Here is a 20503-nt window from a genome sequence, read left to right as displayed (position 1 = left end):
CTGGAATGTGCTTCCAATGAACATCAGGTAGGCACCTACAGTACTGACATTTAGGCACCTGCTTAAAATGCATCTGTCACCCAGAGATTTATATATTTTTGGTCAATAAAATAAATTGCCAATCTGATCGGCCTATGTATATGGACTCTGGGGTTTGTGGTGGCAGGCAGGATTCATCTTCAAGCAGCAAGATGAATTGTGCTGGTCCCGACATTATCCTTACCTTTCCACACTGCTTGCACTTCCCCTCCTGCCGCCGCCTGTGTACCCAGTGATGTCGGACAAAGTTCTGCAGGGGGAGGCAGTGGAAGCAAGGAATAAAATAAATACAAGAAAACACAGCCCAGCATCTGGTGCAGAACTTTGCATTCCAAAGCCACCATTCACATATGGCAGCCTAGAGATCGCCGCTGGCATCGCTGGGAGGCAATTCAGAAAGGAAGGGATAGGAGCTGTCAGCTGCTCTGAAGCACACATAAGAGAGAGATGTTCCATAACAGAAAATAAAATAAGGCATTTCGGCTTTTGGTATTCAAAGCAGTATTCCTCCACATCCCATTTTTAAAAAATATAAGTTGTGTCACACACACAATTTATAATAATAATAATTTTACTATTTATATCCATTCTCCAACCACCTTCAGGCACTCACACAGGTCCTTCACTACCTTCCATAGTTCTGATTTGAAGAGGTAGAACTGGGTATCATCCTCATGCTGGTGAACATGCAGCCCAAACCCCCTGATGATCTCTCCCAGTAACCTCATATAGATGTTGAAAAGCATTGGGGAGAGTATGGAGTCCTAAAGCACCCCACAAGCGAGAGCCCAGGAGTCTGAACACTTATCCCTCAACACCACTTTCTGGACACAGCCCAGGAGAAAGGAGCAGAACCACTGCATAACAGTGCCCCCAGCTCCCAGCTCTTCCAGACGGTCCAGAAAGATGTCATGGTCAATAGTTAAAGGCCGCTGAGAGATCCAGCAGGACCAGGAAACAGCTTTCACCTCGGTCCCTAGCCCACCAGAGATCATCGACCAGTGCAACCAAGGCAATTTCAGTTTGATCCTTTCACATGGTTTTGTATGTAGTGTGTTGTTTTTTAATGCATTGTGATTTACTGTTATTTCTATTGGTTATTGTAATGGTTATATGGGGTTGCTCATGCGTAAGTTGCCGCCACTCCTGGCTAGGTTGCCTGGTTAAACCTTTTTCTGGCTGGACAGCCCTTCACTTCGTGGCTGTTTCAGTCGCTAGCAGAATCCGTCAGTGGGCGTTTCTTGAACTTCTTCCAGCAAAGAAGTTCTTTGACACCAAGTCTACGCCTACTTTCCCTGCGCGGAAGTCTTCTGCGCAGGGTGGGTGTGGGTAGCGGAGGACCCGTGCTCTCCCCGCTGGTCTCTGGCGAGGAGTCCTGGAGCCCCCTCGCCGATTCCCCCATCTGCCCCCCTTTATCCCTGGTGTTACGCTGATTTCCTTCCCCAGCCAATGAGCTCCCTCTCTCCCTGCTGGGCCCTTCTCCAGCATCGCTTGGGAGCCTTGCCTCCACCTCTGTCTCCGATGTCAGTTCCCTGACAGTTATAGTTTAGCAATCATTTATTGTAACTGTTAAGAGCAAATTTCTGTTTATTATTTACTGATACTTTGTGATTTAATTTTATTGTGCACTGTTATATTCGAATATATTGTTGAATATTACTTTACTTGATATAAGTTGTTTAATTTAAAGTTATGTTTTTTTATGACTTTGTCGCATTGGATCAGATTATTATAAGGTGTGTGATCTTTGTTGTATATTCTGTTGTTGTAAATCGCCTTGCACATAGTAATATAGAAAGGTGGCATACAAATTAAAAGTAAAATTAAATGATTTTTTTTTTAAGGCTATGTCTGCACCAGATGGTTTCTGAAGGATTTGGTCCTGTTCCCTGAATTATCTACTAGCTATTTATGCTCCATGGTTACTCATCTTCCTAGGCCTAATCCACATTCTTGACTCCATCTTTCAAGGCAAAATCATGGGCAGCAGACCTGTGTGTAAACTGCTCTATAGGCCTTGCAGGAGCTGGGCTGGACTTCTGTTCTTTGGGACACTGAGGGCTCGCCCACACTCCTGCTTATCCCATGCATAGAAAATAGGAGTCCAAGTGGTTTTGCCTTTGTCTCAGCACTTTCCCTGGAGAACACACACTGTAGCACTAAATTGAAATGACCGACAAACTGCGGGAAACCCAATCAATGTTTGCTCCAATTCAATGGTCAACCATGGGATTTCCTGGGAGAAAGCAGATAGCCAAATGGAAGTGTGAATGAGCTCTAAGACTACATATGCACTAAGCCATGCTGCTGTCAATCAATCTGCAATGTGCTTCTCTTTTCAGAATGAGCACAGTTTCTCATGAAGCAGGTATCAGGAGCAAATGATACACAACTAGTGTATCTAGTATTCTGGGCTGAATTCCCCATCCTGGAGAGTGCTTATGAAACACAGTGATCCCGTGGTCTTCTTCTCCCCTCCCCAGTGGACAACTGAAGCAGCTTCTTCAAGGCTCTGCTCAAGCAATTTGGGACATTATCTGATGAGGGGAGAGAGATGCTGTGTTGGCCAGCAGGCAATAGCTTTTTCTACCTGCCTTGCTTTACCCTCCAGCTCATAAGGGAGCTGTTTCCAGAGGAAGAACTGTGAGGGGAAGGAGACACTGTTTGCCACCAGGGCGTGGTTGGTTTCTCACCTGTGTTGCCCCACCTGCAGCCTGAGGAACCTTCAAAGAGGGAGTTGCTGCCACGGGCATTATATGTATGTGTATTTTAATGAGCCAAATAAAATGAAAATTATGAGTCAAGGAGATGTGGAGAGTGTGTATTAGCTTAACAGTGCTTAGTTTATTTTTTGGTTGCTATTGTCTTCATGTTGTTTATTTTGTTTTATAGATTATAAATGCTGCATTGATTTGTTAATCATATAATGACTTCTGCTTTAAAGCCACTGTTTGGCTTATTATTCAGTTGCTGTTGCTTTGTTAACAGTGTTTTACACATCGTATCTGTTTCACTGACGATTTGTTAATTATTCTGTATGATTTGCGCTGTATTTGTGATGCTCTATTATGTTTTATTATATCATTATTATTTGTTCTTCATAAGCTGCTTTGGGGTTCACTCGAATGAAAAGTGGCAGAGAAATATAATAAATCAGAATCAAATCAAGCTCTAAGACTTTTCCCAGACAGCAAGCAAAACTGCCTTTTAAAGTGGTTCGGGGGGGGGGGGCTGAAGAAGCCCATTCGAACCATGCCAAGTGCACCTTTGACATTGTGTTTTCATTCTTCTGCTGTGCTTCCCCCATCTCCTTTCTTCAACCCCACCAAATATCTCCACCTCCCATGTGGCTTTCCTAAAGTCCTGCATGTCACAAGAGATGAAGGAGAGGATGCACAGCAGAACCAGGGAGGCGAAAGGCAGCAATTGCCTGCTGTTTTTAGGATTTAAAGGCATATGAGACCAGGGCCCTGCAGGATCTGATTTCTTTCCGCAGGGCCTGTAAGACAGAATTGTTCAGCCTGGCTTTTGGCTTGGAATTAACTTGATCCCCTCCCCCTCTTTCTTTTTTCTTTTTTCCTTCTGTGATGGAACTCCTGCTTGGGGACTTCCCTGGCTTTTTTCTGGCCCATGTAGGACTGGTCTGGATAGTTAGCCTTGGTGAAGACGATGTTTTCATCCCCAAAAAAGTTTTTGAGTTTCTGCTGAAATGAGGCTGCATTTTAATGTTGTATTTTAATCTTGTTTTTTAAGTTGTATTTCAATCAATTGTTTTATATCTGGTGTTAGCCACCCTGAGCCCAGTCTTGGCTGGGGAGGGAGGGGTATAAATAAAATAATAATAATAATAATAATAATAATAATAATAATAATAATTATTATTATTATTATTATTATTATTATTATTATTATTAACACTCTCTGGTTTGCAGCCTGGAAGGCTGAGCACCAGGAGAAACTGAAAAGCAGAGAAGCAGTTTCCAAAGCTCCACTGGATCTGAAAGTATCCCTCCGCACCCCGCACCCCACACCCCCCCAAGAACGAAGCAGTTGCTTATGGGCCACAATCCTGCAAAGAGACTCATAGGTAACATTCACAAATCACTCACCTCTCTGGGAGATCTAGAGCCGCCTTCTCGGAAAGTTGGCTTGCAACGAAAGTTAATCTGCCAGGTGGGAAGCAAGAAGACAGGAGTAATAATGGCAGGCCTATCCCCATGATGAAACAGGCCACCCCTCCCAAGCACCAAAAGAGGTGGTAAAGGGCTGTAACTTAGTTGTAGAGCATCCACTTTGAATGCAGAAAGTCCTAGCTTTGATCCCTAGCGACATCTTCCAGTAGGGCTGCCTGAAACCCTTTAGAACCTCTTCCAGATATTGTAGACAGTATTGAGGTAGGTGGACCAGTGGTCTCCCTTCCTAGGCCACTTCCTATGTTCCTATAGTTCCAGGCTCAGTATAGTACAAACTCAGTATTGGTCCACGTTGGATGGCAATGGATCTCTAGGACTGGGCAGCTGACTGGCGGGAGTACAGGTGATATGCTTGTTCTGGACCTGGTCCTTGGAGCAGGGGCCCAGTGCCACCACGAAACAGCTGCCCCATTTACTTGCAAGCCACAAGGTGCCTTAGCCAATCCAGCAGGATTTCTGGAGGAATCCATCGGACCACCTGCCCAGCAGCTGCAAAAATCTAGCAAGGGTGTGTGCGCAGAGCAATACGTTTGGCACCAGCTTGGCTGCAGGAGTTGCAGGAAGGAGGCATACAAGATGCCATCCCATCGTCTTAGGGATTCTACTCTGGATTTCTGTGGGGTTCACTCCTTTGCCATTTCTTCTGCCGAAGATATCTCACAAGGAAGCAGAAGTTTAGGATCAGAGCCTTCCTTCTCCAAGATGGGCTACCTTCCCACACTGGTCAACCCCATTGGTCCCTCACTTCCCTCTACGGCATGTACAGAAACCACCTTCCTGGCTACTGGGCCCACTATTGGTCTTCTCCACTCTACCAGAGCCTGTCTTCACATGCAAAGGAAGTCCCAAAGTCACCAACAGTTTGAGACCCGTCAGCTACTCTCACCTGGTTGAGCCAGCCAGATGAAGCCATTGTCCATGGTTTGGCTGCTGTCACATGCTTACAGCTTCTAGGAGCCACAGGTGAGAGCTGAGTGCAGGGTAGGGACCAATGGTGAACAAACTATCCCAGAAGGAGGATGACGTATTCCCTACCAGAGGTACTTCTCCTCCCCAAACACCTCATACACTCCACTGCTCCAGAATTTCAGGCTGGGGTCTTTCCCAGCCCTACCTGGAGATGCTGGGGACTGAACCTGGGACTTTCTGGATACAAAGCAGATGCTCTACTTCTGATTCTTGCCCCCTTCTCTTTAAATGCTCATCATTACAGTTCATGCTTCCCCCCCCAAAAAAAACTCTTAAGCATGTCATACTTTGCATTATGGACAATAAAAACAGCACATCTGCACGTCATAAGACAGGACTAAATGCATATAACGAGGGCTATTGTTAGTTTGCTAGCTAAGTTTTTATGCTGAGGCATTTAACAATTCATAAATCATTTCGTGAACAACATTCATCCCCTCTTGACAGTGACAGATGTGCATATATAGTGTCAGAATTCAAACGCTAATGTCAGCAAAATGCCTGGAAAACAAACATAAAACTCAGGCTTCTGAGGTACTTGTGTCTCTTACAGTGGCATATTGAGCATACTGCTGGAAATCATTAGAAATACACATTCTTACGAAGCATATAGTATAGAGGAAAATTGTAGTTTCTGGTGGGAGCCTCTATTATGATATGAGTATGTTGTACAACCTGTATGACACGAAAGCAAGAACTAGATATTGCAAATCAGAGTTGTTGTACAGCTCCCATCATCTCTCACCATTGGTCATGCTGGCTGGGGCTGATGGGAGTTGGAGTCCAATGACATTGCAGGGGTTGGACTAGATGATCCTCAAGGTCCCTTCCAATTCTATGACTCTATGACGTCTGGAAGGACACAGTCTCTCCACCTTCAATTGTTCATCCTGTGTGACAGCCCACCCCATGGGAGCGAAGTCTGGGTCTAACCCTGTTTCTGAAACCCTGAAGCCTAGAGAGTCACTTTTGCTTGCTTGTTTGTTTCTTAAAATGAAAGTTGAGATTCTGTGACCAAGCAAAAAATACAAGTACTCTTGACCTACATATGGCCTGGAGAATGCATGTCAGCGTGCCCCACTCCAAGCCGTTAAGCCGCCTCAAATGCTACCATTAAGCTTTTGACCCTTCTATAGATCTTGCCAAGATAGGAAAGCTATCTAAATTGTAATCATATTGTTTAAAATTCAGCCTAGATGCTGGGCACTGGGCCAGGCAATGGATTAGCCGCTGCCACAAGATAAAGTTTGAGGCAGTTTTATATGCCGGATTGACCTTGGGGTTTCTTTCCTTTATAAACTAACTAACCTGGCTATTTCAGAATCTTTTGTGTCTGGAGGCATGTGGCTCTCCGCTAGATGTCATCAGTACTGAACTTGTAGAAGGAAATGATTATAATTCCCAGTAAAGGTCAGCAAGAAAATTCAACCAGCGTTTCATTTCAGAACCTGCTGTTCTGCTACCCTCTGATGCTTCCCCTGCTCTGCACAGTAACAGAAAAAAGAAGTCATGCGTATTTTGATGTTACACACATATCCACCAATTTTGATTTATGTATCAGATTAGGGCCACATTCACATTATACATTTAAAGCAGTGCCATACCACTTTAAACAGTCATGGCTTCCCCCAAAGAATTCTGGGAGTTGTAGTCTGTTAAGGGGGCTAGGAGTGGTCAGGAGACTCTTATTTCTCTCCCATATAGGGTTGGCATGTGTCCTCTTTTTCCAGGACATGTCCTCTTTTTCAGGATTAAAATTTCTGTCTGGGCAGTTTTTTTTTAATTTGGCAAAATGCTTGGGATTTTTGGTTTGGTTTTTTTGTTTACAGTAACCCAAGAATTTTTTTTTAGTGCATTAGACTCAGATCTAAGGCACCCGGCTAAGCTAGTTAGCAGCAGAGAATCACAACAGAGCAGCATCTTAAACTAGCGTCATACTGTAGAAATCCCTGCTCTTGTGGCTGAACTAAAATGACACTGACTCTGCTACAAGATCTTGAAGAAGAAGTCTGGAAGGGCAAGAGTTAATATTCCCCTGCCCTTAAGGAGAGTCCATATGTACATGTTAAACAGTTTAATTGTTCTGTGCACACTTATGTTCACAAAGATGTGAACATGAGCCCAAATACTTTCATGTGGCAAGTGAGTGAGCAATATGTATTATTATTATTATTATTATTATTATTATTATTATTATTATTATTATTTTGTTGTAAGTTAAGAGCATTGCTACTAGCAATATATCACTGCTTCTATATCCTACATGTAGTAGAGGTATTTAAAACGATAGTCGTCATAGTGATCCATAGTTAAAAGTAGAAATTGGCAAATGTATCCTCTTTTTTGCTCTTCAAAATATGGCTACCCTACTCCCATAGCTACAATTTACAGAGTAGTTTAACAAACCAATCCCTTTTCCCAGAGAACTCTGGTGTTTTAGATGAATGGTGTGAATGTGGCCAAAGTCCTCTCCAGACCACAAAAGCTTCTGCTACAGTAAACGTGTTAAGGTGCAGCAGAATGAATATACAATAAGGGTCCCTGCGTATCAAACAAAAAGAGCAAACAGACCTTGAAAAATGAAAATATACTTGTAATATACTCCAGAAAAGGACAAATATGACAATAAAAAATAGCACTGAAACTAAAACCGGTTGTTCCATAGCATTATTTTTCATGGTTCTAGTATTATTAATGTTTACTGCGGGGGTTGTAAATTACATGTATATTTTCATATTGGTGGGTCTTTATGCTGATTGTGTATGGGTGTTTAAAATGCCAGGGGTCTCTTTGCTCTTGGTGCAAGAAAGTAATGCAGATCACCCCTTTGGATTCATAGGATTCCTTATGAAATGGCTTTCCTACATGGATACCAATCCACTTCCTCCTGGACTCAGAAAAAGAAGGACACGCGACCAAAAAGAAAAACCACCCCAAAGAAAATCTGACTCTTGCATAATCTGTCCATCCTGATTCTACCCAGTGAGGATTTCTGGGTAACACAAAAACTTGCAGATGTAAAATAATATCAGAGAGCCCTTTGGGCAGTAGAAAGGCCAGTCATTTAATTTGTGGAACAAGCTTCCATAACCAGGAGCCTAATTCATCACATTGCATTCAGTGCATTTCTGAACAACAAAAACTTTCATGTAACAAATGCTGCAGGTTCCTGGAGACATTGCTTTCCCCTGCAAACCAGTATGGCTGCTCTTCTAGAATTTATCACTCCTAAAAGATTCATCACATTTTCTTTTCTTCTTGCAGGAGTAGGGGTAGTTTATGATGGATGGAGAATTATTGCTATGGTGAAAAGACCTGACATTAGCCTTACAGGTCGAAATGTCATATATAGTAATATTATGCAAGTGAATAACAGGGACTTTTGCCTAAGCTTGTTCCCTGGCACAAATATCCCAGCAGGTGGCACCATCTTACCTTATCTAACTGTTCCATGCATGCATTGTGGACGACAATCTTACAAGCAGCACATTTTCTTCGAAGAGCTGATTTCTGAAATATATATAGTACCCATATGCTCATCAATATAGGAGGAGATAATATGGTGTGAACGTTTTTCTTGCTCTTCCACGCTCCCTCCCACTTTTATTCTTGTCATGCATTCAAGATTTTCTGCTCCTGGTTGACAGTATGCAATTGGACAATGTGCTTTGTTGTCAAAATAATTAAACTTCTACCCTGTCTATTCGCTTCCAAAGGCGACTTGCTCAGTAGTTAGGAAAGAAACATGCAGGTTATAAATAAAAGCACTCGTAAACATTGAATTGCCAAGATGTTTGGAACGAATAGTAAAAGGCTTCAATTGGTGGTTAGAAAGCAGCTTGCTCAAAGAGAGTATACAGGCAGGAGTAGCTTGGGAAACGGGATGGAGCAGCTACACTAGCTTTCCAACAGGTGGGGCTCTGTGAGAAGGGAAGAGGCAAAGTGGTGGGGAGGTCAGTGCAGTGCAAATACACCAGCAGAGCCAATCTGTCATTCCTGCTGGTGTGTTTGCACTGTACTGGCATCCCCGCTCCCAAAACCACACCCACCTGCCCATCAGCTGGCATCTTTGGGGTTCCGTCTTACTGGCTGCTGATTCACCAGCATGTTCCTTGGAGAGGATGCCTTGTCAAAGCAGCCCCTTTCAGCCAGCAAGAGTGATTCCCGCGCAGCTGGGTGCTGCTTCTCAGGCTTGTAATCCAAAGCATCATGTTGAAGGAGGTGGTGTTATACAAACAGTTTCCTACTGTATGTGCAGGGATCATGCAGATCATACATAAAACAATTATGCCATTATTCCTCTGTGCATTGAGTGAACACATACAGAAGGGAGCAGTGTCAATACCGCAGGCTTTGCCCTGTCCCCCAACTATACACATTCCCTGAATACTTAAATGGATGTACCCATCCATCCCTGAGTCTGTTCACACACATAGGGCCATATGAACACTGGGGTAGAAATTATGGGAGAAAAAAGAACACTTACAGAGAACTTGACCTGGCAGCTCTCCTCCCCCAGGTAGCACAGGTCCCCAGAAACGTTTGTCTCTAGCCAGAGATGTTCGCCATTCACTGCATTTTCCTGAGAAAATGAAAATGTTTTTTCATTCATTCAGTTAGCTACTCAGAGGGATGGGGAAAACCAATCTTCTGTATTGTCATTATCAGTAATGTTTAATAGCAAGAAGACCCAAGGTAAACATTTAAGGAGCTGCCTTCAAATTATAGACCAGATTCTCCCTGATACAGGGTTTTACAAAGCAAACCTATGCATGCTTACCTGGAGTAAGCCCTCTTGGACTCAATGGTTCTTACTTCTGGATAAACTTTGAAAAGCATATTAAAATAGAGGCATCTCCCTTACTTTATCAAGATCAGCTGTAAGTCTGATGCAGTTTGGGGATTTTTTGATATTTGCTTGATCATTTATTACATTTTTCAATCTGCTTTTCAAAATGCAAAAAAGCTGCAGTGACAACCAAAAAGCACATCTTTTAACAAAAATATAACACATTCAAGACACATTGAAAGCCATATCCCATCCACAAGGGTGAAAACTATGTTCTGTGCACAAGGTTCGTGTCTGGACTTTAAAGGTAAAGGTAAAGGGACCCCTGGCCATTAGATCCAGTCGTGGCTGATTCTGGGGTTGCGGCGCTCATCTCACTTTATTGGCCGAGGGAGCCGGCGTACAGCTTCCGGGTCATGTGGCCAGCATGACTAAGCTGCTTCTGGCGAACCAGAGCAGCACATGGAAACACCATTTACCTTCCCGCCAGAATGGTACCCATTTATCTACTTGCACTTTGACATGCTTTCAAACTGCTAGGTTGGCAGGAGCAGGGACCGAGCAATGGGAGCTCACCCCATGGCGGGGATTCGAACCGCCAACCTTCTGATCAGCAAGTCCTAGGCTCTGTGGTTTAACTCACAGTGCCACCCACGTCCCGTCTGGACTTTACCAGTGTGGAAAAAGCCCAGTGTTATTTTATTTAACACATTCCCCACTTCTCTTCATGAAGCATAACTTTAGAACTATCAACAGATAGTTCCCTCTGCCCAACAGCCTTTGACACATTCATATTGCATATTTCAATTTCTCAAAGGTTTTCTTCCCTGCTAAACAGAATTTCATTTTCCCACTTCATTCTCAGGGCACCGCAGAGTATCTTTAGGATTGTTCTGTGTATGAGGTTAAGTTTACTTCTTGTTGCCAGGTGGCCAGGGGCAACATGTGCTTTTTTCTTTCCAGTAAATATTTATTCTGCACTTTGCAGCCATGATGCATCATGATGTCTTCCTCCAGGCTTTAATTGAAGCATAGACACCTGTGAAGGCTGCAGAGCCTTTGGGTGAGATTGTGTGTTGAATGAATGAAAGAAGATTCACAAACACCCCTTGAGCACATCAAAGGTAAGTAAGGTAATTGTGACAAAAATCCTGCACCCATCTATGAGAATTTCACCCAACATTTTATCCACTTTGATTATGTTTGAATGCAAATGATTTCCTCATCAACTGATGGGAAATGATAGAAGAAGAAGAGGAGGAGGAGGAGGAGGAGGAGGAGGAGGAGGAGGAGGAGGAGGAGAGATTTTTCAGCACAGCACTAGTTATAATATATATATATATATATATATATATATATATATATACACACACATCAATCATTCCAGCATTCATGGGCTCACTTTCTGTTTGTCCCACTCTGCATCCCATAAGGCCCAGAGAGCATCATTGCCTATCCTGCTCAAACAGAAGGAAGACACCAACCAACTGTGCTAGTCATAAGGAATGTATCAAATATGTCTACTAGTTTTTATCTGATAACTATCCATTACTTGCTTTTAGGACCACAAAAGCCACTATTTATAATAAAACTCAAGAGAAAAGAGACATTTTAGTTCAAACTTTCCCATCTTTGCAGAACCAAAAGGCAGATCAGAAAGCATGAAATGCCAAAACCATGTATAAAATCTGAATGTAGGGTTGAATTCATGGGTAGACATTATTTGCCAAAGGCATTACATGGTACAGTGGTGCCTCGCAAGACGAAATTAATTCGTTCCGCGAATTTTTTCGTCTAGCGAATTTTTCATCTTGCAAAGCACGAAATCCCATAGGAATGCATTGAAAATCAATTAATGCGTTCCTATGGTCAAAAAAAGTCCAAACAAAGCCAAATTTGGTACAACAAGAGTTTATTAAGTGCTCTTTAAAGTCACACATACTGTAAAGAGCATTTCGAAATTCAAACCCAGAAAAAAAATTTAAAAAACAGCAGAGTGGCCCAATGGTCACAGAAAATCATAAAAATGCAGGAAAAAAACACAAGCTTCCAGATTCTTGCAAACCCCTCCCCAACTGTTCCCCCAGCCACCCAGCACACAGAAATTCAAATCCAGAATTTTTTTAAAAAAACAGCAGAGTGCCCCAATGGTCACAAAAAAATCATAAAAATGCAGGAAAAAAACACACAAGCTTCCAGATTCTTGCAAACCCCTCCCCAACACCAAGTCCTTGAATTCCAAACACCCCAACCCAAAATCCAAAAACCCCCCAAAAAGTTTTAAAATCTTAACTTACCAAATGGCTGCAAAAGAAGTTTTGGAAAAGCTTCAAAAATCACCAAAGTCTTTAAAAACCTCAAAAAAGGCTACTATGTACACTGCATTCTATTAGTTGCTCCTCGAAGTCAAGTTGCAACTGTATTAACGGTGTTAAGAAAAAGGAAACAAACTTGCAAGACGTTTTCGTCTTGCGAAGCAAGCCCATAGGGAAATTCGTCCTGCGAAGCAGCTCAAAAAACGGAAAACCCTTTCGTCTAGTGACTTTTCCGTCTTGCGAGGCATTCGTCTTGCGGGGCACCACTGTACTTTTTTGAAATGTGCTATGGGGATTCCTAATGGTCAGAAGCAGTTAAGGCTTTTGTTCTTCACATTTGACAGGTGGCGCCTCCAGCAAGTCTGTGCTTCAAGATTTTTGTGTGCATCTATAGACTGGCCTTCCCCACCTTGGTGCCCTCCAGACATTTTGGACCATCCTTGCTAGAACATTTAGAGTTTTAGTCCCAAACATCTGGAAAGCATCAGGCTAGAGAAGGATGATCTATAGATGGTGGCTTCTGGATTCCTTTTGGCTGATGAGGGAGAAGGTGCCTACACTGTGTCTCTGAAGAACATTCCATGGTCACTTGAGCTTTCTTTGGAACCTTGGTCCCAGGGTATGGTCTGAAGGCACATGATGCCACCACAAAGCCACCTGGAGTGGTTTAATGGCAGAATGGGTGACCACTTTGGAATTACATGTTCCCAGGTAGGTTCCAAGACTGGAGGGAAAGTGAGCTATAACTAACTAATATTAAGCTGAGGATATTTATTTTCAAACAATCACAACCCAGAATAATATTAATGCAGCTTAAAGGGGACTCCAGCTTCCTTTCTTCCATAATACCCAAAAAAAATTTTTCCTTCCAGTAGCACCTTAAAGACCAACTAAGTTAGTTCTTGGTATGAGCTTTCGTGTGCATGCACACTTCTTCAGATACTTCTTCAGATCCATAATACCAGCTTAATTTCAAACAAAAAAATTATGATGTTCTGCTTTAGGCAAAGAGAATCCAGAACTGCAACATGATACAAAATGCATTGATCACGCCTAATAGTTTGGCTTCTGCACTGCAAAAAAAAAAGTCATGAGCAATATTGTTGCTTTCCAACCAGATGGTGTCCAACAGCAGATTACTTTCAATTAACTGCACAGCTTTGTGTCTTTCTAAACCATTTTCAATATACTGATAGTTTCAGTGTGCTGAAAGAGGAATTTATCTTACTATAAAAGTAGCTCATTAAAGAAATGGGGCAGACTAGTGAGGAAAAGGACAAATTCTTACTCCATTTCAGCAAATCCTTTAACTTGCTCTGTGAAGTAGCTTTTTCCAAAACAACATTATTTAAACTATATATAGGGGGGGGTCAGAAAAACGTATTGCAACCAGGCCATCAAATCTATTTTTTAAAGAGAAGATTTAAAACAGCATTTACATTGAAAAGAGTCTATCTGCCTTTCCCTATTCTAGTGCACATCGTTTCTTCATTACATCCTTAGCTAGATGTTTTTCTAAAGGTAAGCATGGCCTATTTCTACAATCCAGTTGGGAAGACATCTCGTTTCTCTTCATGCAGACGTCCTTGAAAAGGTGAGAGCACTGGATTCTCAATTGCCCTTGTAAATTACACCACCATTCCCACGAGAGGAAGCGTAAAAGGGTGCTTCGTCAAGAGCCTATTATGTTGGTCCTCCGCAGTCAAATATAGCATCCTAGGCCACTGAAGGTACAATTTAAATTGTGCTATTTTTTTCAGCCAGCAGACCTATCAAGGCTTAAACTTAGAAACTGCCGTATTTCCTTATGTCCTGTCATGATCCCTGTGATCAGCCAAGAGTGACCTCTCAATCAGAATATCCATCGTAATATCCACCTGAATGGCAAAGAAAGACAGCAGAGAGAGGCAAGTTTATCTTTACTACTTCCACCAATTGACATCCAGGAGGGATGTTACAGTTGTCCCCTATCTGAATAAGCTATGTTCCCCAGATATATAGCTTTCTTCTTTAAAAACAGCCTCTAGTCCTTGTAGAACCCAAGATTATGAAGCGAAGCCTGTGAGCAAGGTTCTCTTCATTCATTTTGGGATAAGCCAGACTGTTCCAGGCTTTTAAAATTTATATTTATCTCCCCTTCCCTCCCAGAAGTTCCATCTGGCACACCTCCCCATTCCCCATTTTATGCTAAGAGCAATGCTGTGAGGTAAGTCAGGTTGAGAGATGGCAATGGGCCCAAGGGCACCCAGGGAGCTTCATGGTGGAGTGAAGATTTAAACACTGGTATTCCAGGTCTTAGTTCAACACACTGTAACAATTACATCACATGGATGCTCTCACTCTCATTTTAGTTAATGAATGAGGTCACAGCAATTACTGACGTTTAGGAAAGCAGATCTACACAATTAGACAAAGACAGCGTGCGCACTCCCATTTATTCTGCATTCATTTCACTCTCACTGCTGGTTTGGAAAACGGTGTACAGTGGATGCTCGGGTTGCGAACGTGATCCGTGTGGGATGCACGTTCGCAACCCGCAGTGTCTGCAACCCACAGCGGCGCGTCTGCACACGCACGGGTTGCAATTTGGTGCTTCTGTGCATGCACCAAGCGCGACCGCCAAAACCCAGAAGTAACCCATTCCGGTACTTCTGGCTTTCGGCGGTCCGTAACCTGAAAAAATGCAACCTGAAGTGTCTGTAACCCGAGGTATGACTGTACACACTATGTTAGACCCAATCCATATCCTGTATCTGTCCTGTAATTTATTATGAAGTACCGTACTACTTTTTCATGCCTTTCCTGCTTTGACCTGAACAAAATAAAAGAATGACCTAACTGTGCTTTAAGCAGGTCAAATGCCATCCAGTGTTTTGGGAGAGCAAATTGGCACGCACACCCTGCACCATCCCACCACTCCTGTCATTCGCCTGCTCGCGCCCGCCTCTGCTACCGCCTACCTGCTCACCCCATCCCTCAAGCACCCACTCGTTGCCATCTGTCTACTCCCTCCCTCACTGTCCCCCATCCTGCCCACTTGCCAGCTGCCATTTCCCACCAACCCATCACCTCTGCTGCTGCCGCCTCGGCCAACGATATCATGGCCTCAGGTGAAGCCACTGCAGCCTTGGGGGAGGCTGGCACATCCTCAGGTGAAGCCAGTGTGGCCAGTCCAACCGACACCGACACCAGTGTAATTCCAGAAGCCAGCTTCCAGAAGTGTTGTGACGGAAGGAGGAAGAAGAGTGGCAACGTGTGGGAGCAATCTAGGTCTGCTTCTGTTTTTTTTGGCCCTGCACCCTGGTGTGAGCCAACTGACTCGCACCACAGGGCAGGATGTAAAAACACCCATCTTTTGGTCTTGTGCTTGTCCATCTTTTGGTCCTGTGCTTTTGTCAGTCCAGGGTGTCCCGCTTAAAATGGGACACCTGCACAATATGTAATGTGTGAAAATTCAAAGGGAATGTTACAGGGACACACCCTTTGCCCACAGAAGACTATTGTTGGTTCGTTTTAAGTCTTTTGTGAGGGTCTTCCTTGGTGAAGAAGTGGTTGCCAATAGAAAAAAAAATAGGTATCTGGGATCTTAGAGCAGCTGTGACTGGACAAAAGCTGTCCCTACCTGGCTCCCAAATGCAAAGGTATCAGGAAAGAAAGGAGACTAACTCAGCTATTATACCCTGTCTACATAAAGAAGACATTCTAGAGGTTTCCTGCCATGCAACGCTCTTGGCAGTCTTCAATCATTCAAACAACAACCTACAGTTATTTGAACTCTGTCTACTAGAAATGTCAACCAAGCTATTATTTGCACCAAGGACACAACAGTATTAAATATCCAGAACAAAAAAGAAACACCCACACTCCATTCTAGTGCCATTCTGAGCTCCTTCACTGGGCCGTTGGTGATGGCAATGTTGAGGTTTTGAACAGGAGCCAAATGCTGAAGGCCGGATCTGGAAATTGCTTTCCTGCAAGAAGAAAAAAGAAGAAGGAAGCTATATAACTGAAGCTATAATTCCAGATTATTTCATTTTATCCTTATTAATCTATACATAGGAAACCAAGGAATGTACAGTTGAATAATTGGTTGTTCCACAAACAGTGTAGGGAATGACTCTTCCATGGATTCTGTGTGTCTTCCTTGTGGATAGGTATGCACAGGATTGCACTGCTCAACCCTTTCCATACATTCAATATCTGTGAATGGTGGTTGGGTGGCGGGTGGAGAGCTACTGGTGTACTAATGGATCTGTGATCTGGACCTGCTTCCATCCACTCTGAGAAAATCCCAGATCAGTCCAAATTGGCCTGATTTGGTCTGGGATCTTTGATTTGTCCAATGCTAGTGCACATCCCCTACAGACACAATAGCAGTGTTTCAGGGAAATGGAATAACGATTCATTTCATAACTACCATTCAGTAAAGTAAAACATTCAATTAAAAAAAATATATTCAGCCAAGAGCAAAAAACTAAAAATAGTTACAGTAACTATGAACGAACAATATAGCAATGAACAATAGACAATGAACACTTATAACACAATGTGTGTATTTAAATATAAAGATACACAGAGACACATCTTCTCTATTTTCTGCAATAGGCTTTAGCTAGGCTGATGTTCCGGCTCACCCACAATATGAACCGGAAACATTTTCTACTTCTCTTGGCTTAAAAGAGATAAATGTGACTTCCTGAAAATGCTACAAATGCCGTTGGGTGGAGCGTCACCCAAAGGCACTTCCAACATAGCTAGGATGGAAAGCCAAACAATCCCAAGGCCAGTAACTGCAGCCTCAACATCTAACCTCTCGTGTGGACATTCAGCATGTTCACATTACTCATGCCAAGGCTCTCTGTATTCCTGCACCCATCCTGTTCTATTTATGTATTGCAATGATGCAAATGTCTGTCACCTGTTTCTTCTTCTCTTTCTGTACTTCTATCTCCAGAATTGCCAACATGATACTCTGATGATGCTGTTGGACTCCAACTCCTTTCCAAGCCCCAGCCAACACAGCCAATGGTCTGGGAATGATGGGAGTTGTAGTCCAACAACATCTGGAAGGCAACATGCTGGCTATTCTGATCTAGAATATGTAGTTGACAGTCTTGTACTACTAGTGGAAGCCCATGCAAGGACTTCTACTAGTGCAACCAGGCTTCCCTCATCCTCACCCCACCATCCTCTACCTGCACCCCCAAATGGGCTCAGTCAGGAGAACCTTCAGAACAGGGGAGGGGAGGGGAGAGCTTGTTCCAACAGGAAAGCAGAAAGCCTTGTGCTAATGGAGTTATTTGAATGGTTGGTATTAGGAATTGTATTATAATTTGGCATTGATATAATGAGGCTATTATTGGATTATTGGAATATAAAAATTATTATTAAAAAACACAACATCATTATTTCTGGAGAGCATTACGTTGGCTACCCTTGGTCTAGATTAAAACGTTAGCTGCCACTCTGACAAACAAGCAAACGAAAAGGCTAATAAGCAGTACTTCTGTCTGGGCAAAAGAAAGCAATGCAGCAGAAATTGTGATTGACATACAGAACCCCATTCCAACTGTATGTCATAAGGCCTAAGCATTCTAACAGTGCCTCCCCTCACCCCAAAGAAAAACAAACAGGTTTTCTTTCACAATAGCATTCCAGTAATACAATAGCTATTTACAAATGGCCATCTGTCAAGGCTTCTTTAGCTGTGATTCCTGCTTTGCAGGGTCTTGGACTAGGTGGTCCTTGGGATCTCTTCCAATCCGACAATTCTATGAAATTGTATAAATCTCTCAAACTAGCTAGCACTAAAGGTCAGGAGTTCCAGGGCATGCACGAAAAGCCAGATTGAGAGAGAAAGAGGCACTCGTTAAATAACACATTTCCAAATATATTTCTTTGCCACCTCATTATCATCCAGCTGGCTTTCTGTACTACAGTATGTCAGAGAAATGTCTGCTTTATCAGCAATGTTCTAGCACACCAGCCCAGTAGAGACATCACCTTGCCAACAAAGGTCCGTATAGTAAAAGTTATGGTTTTCCCAGTAGTGAGAGCTGGACCATAAAGAAGGCTGATCGCCGAAGAATTGATGCTTTTGAATTATGGTGCTGGAGGAGACTCCTGAGAGTCCCATGGACTGCAAGAAGATCAAACCGATCCATTCTGAAGGAAATCAGCCCTGAGTGCTCACTGGAAGGACAGATCGTGCAGCTGAGGCTCCAATACTTTGGCCACCTCATGAGAAGAGAAGACTCCCTGGGAAAGACCCTGATGTTGGGAAAGATGGAGGGCACAAGGAGAAGGGGACGACAGAGGATGAGATGGTTGGACAGTGTTCTCGAAGCTACCAGCATGAGTTTGACCAAACTGCGGGAGGCAGTGGAAGACAGAAGTGCCTGGCGTGCTCTGGTCCATGGGGTCATGAAGAGTCAGACACGACTAAATGACTAAACAGTAACAAAGCACACCAGCCCACTTTGGATGAAACAATAAACTATAGCTGGTCATTATGAGAATCCTTTGGATCAATTCATGGGTGGGCTTGCTACTTGCTCTCCCTTCTCCTCTTCCTCTCATGATGGAAGCAGATGTAAAATTTCTGGTTATGGTTTGGCGCAAGTATTTTTCCCTTTTCATCCAAATACAGGGAACTATGGTTTGTACAAACCATAGTTAAATAACATACCAGGATGGAAACCCTCCACCTGTTGCCATTAGGGAGAGTTTGAATGTGCCTTTCCTCCCTCTGTGACAATAATGACTATATTAGGGCTGTAACCCTTGATCAATTTTAGAGCAATTGACTACAAAACTTTTAAACTGACTAACAGGCCGTGCCTGATTAATGAAGCAACTTACATACTTACAGAAATTGCAGGTGCCTGCACTATCTTGGAAGAGGCATTCCCCATGTACATATGTCATCTAAAAATATTCAGAACTATTGTTTTAGTTCTTTAAAAGTAGATGCAGAGTTAATCAAACAACTAAAACTAATTTAATTAGATGACTAAAAATGACCCTTAATTGGGTGAAACCATTACTATATATTGATTGCAGTAAGCCTTTAAGAAAAATCAATTACTCGATTCCAACCCCCATCATTCCTGGCTGTTGGCCTTGTTGGCTGTGACTGATGGAAGTACTGTAGTATCTAGACAGGTTCCCCACTCCCTGTTCTAAAGTGAGTTGTATTCAATTCTATTAATTAGCAGCCCTAGGGGACTGAATAACAGAAGGAAAATGATAAATAATAAAAGTGAATAATTAGCAAGGTAAATTCTGCAGCCAATATCATTCCCAGAATCATTGTTAAACGAATTACAGTGGCTGCGTTATTTGCCACAGCTCATCCAAAATCAAATCCTGAACTGGATTTCACGGGCATCCAAATGTCTACCCAGCTTCCAACAATAATAAGCTATCAATGAACCATGGCCAGCTAAGGTAAACATGCCTGACTAATGGCTACACAGATGGTCCTATGTCACACCTCAGATACAATTTCAGGTCAGGATTAGAAGTGGGTGAACTTCTTGTAACAATACCTCAGCATTGGCTGAGACCTCTTGAAAGGTGATCTAGTGATGATGTACTTTCCAAGAGCATGCTTGGCTATGTTTCTCCAGAAACAACTTACGTAAATCTGCCAGGTAAGGATTTATGGTTCTGAATCAGGAGGTAAACAATGCTGGACTGTTATGTAAACATTTCTAAATCAATTTGTACTTTAAGACTTCCGGCTGAGATATGGGTTGCATGACAGCCTCAACATAACAAAACAAAAAGGCTCCTTCAAATCCATTGCTTTTCTGGCTACAGAATTGGGGGTGGGCTCAGTAGCACTGCAGGAGGGAATAAAAGAAGTAAGAAATTTGATTCTGAACTGATTTTAGAATGTATTTCAATTAATTGACTGTGGCTTTATGTAAACTCTGCTATTTTTACTATTGTTAGCCGCTCTGAGCCCAGCTTTGGCTGGGGAGGGCGGGATATAAATAAATTACTATTATTATTATTATTATTATTATTATTATTATTATTATTATTAGGTTTAATTTGCCAGTGTTACCCTCATGCTGACATCTTCTTGAAAGAAACACTGGAGGGTGAAAATTCTGCTACCCCCAAGTTCCCTGTTTCAGAGCTTGGGGGGGGGGGGTCTCAGAATAACTTCTGGATTGGGAGTACGGTAA

At 42.8% G+C, this 20503-nt stretch overlaps 1 protein-coding gene across 7 annotated transcripts in view; it reads right to left on the bottom strand.

Moving 5' to 3' along the window:
- Positions 1-20503, bottom strand: part of DGKI (diacylglycerol kinase iota) — a 251571-nt gene that overhangs the window by 115437 nt on the left and 115631 nt on the right. For all 7 annotated transcript variants that reach the window (XM_083572279.1, XM_083572283.1, XM_083572280.1 and 4 more), the window contains exons 2-6: positions 16168-16276; positions 9688-9783; positions 8637-8711; positions 4149-4205; positions 224-289 (exon numbers count right to left, since the gene is read on the bottom strand). In XM_083572279.1, the coding sequence (XP_083428405.1) occupies positions 224-289; positions 4149-4205; positions 8637-8711; positions 9688-9783; positions 16168-16276 (403 nt within the window). The remainder of the gene's footprint in view (positions 1-223; positions 290-4148; positions 4206-8636; positions 8712-9687; positions 9784-16167; positions 16277-20503) is intronic.

This window comes from Podarcis filfolensis (assembly GCF_964270895.1).
Source record: "Podarcis filfolensis genome assembly, chromosome: 10".
Classification (NCBI taxonomy): domain Eukaryota; kingdom Metazoa; phylum Chordata; class Lepidosauria; order Squamata; family Lacertidae; genus Podarcis; species Podarcis filfolensis.
This window is presented reverse-complemented; position numbering and strand designations above follow the sequence as displayed.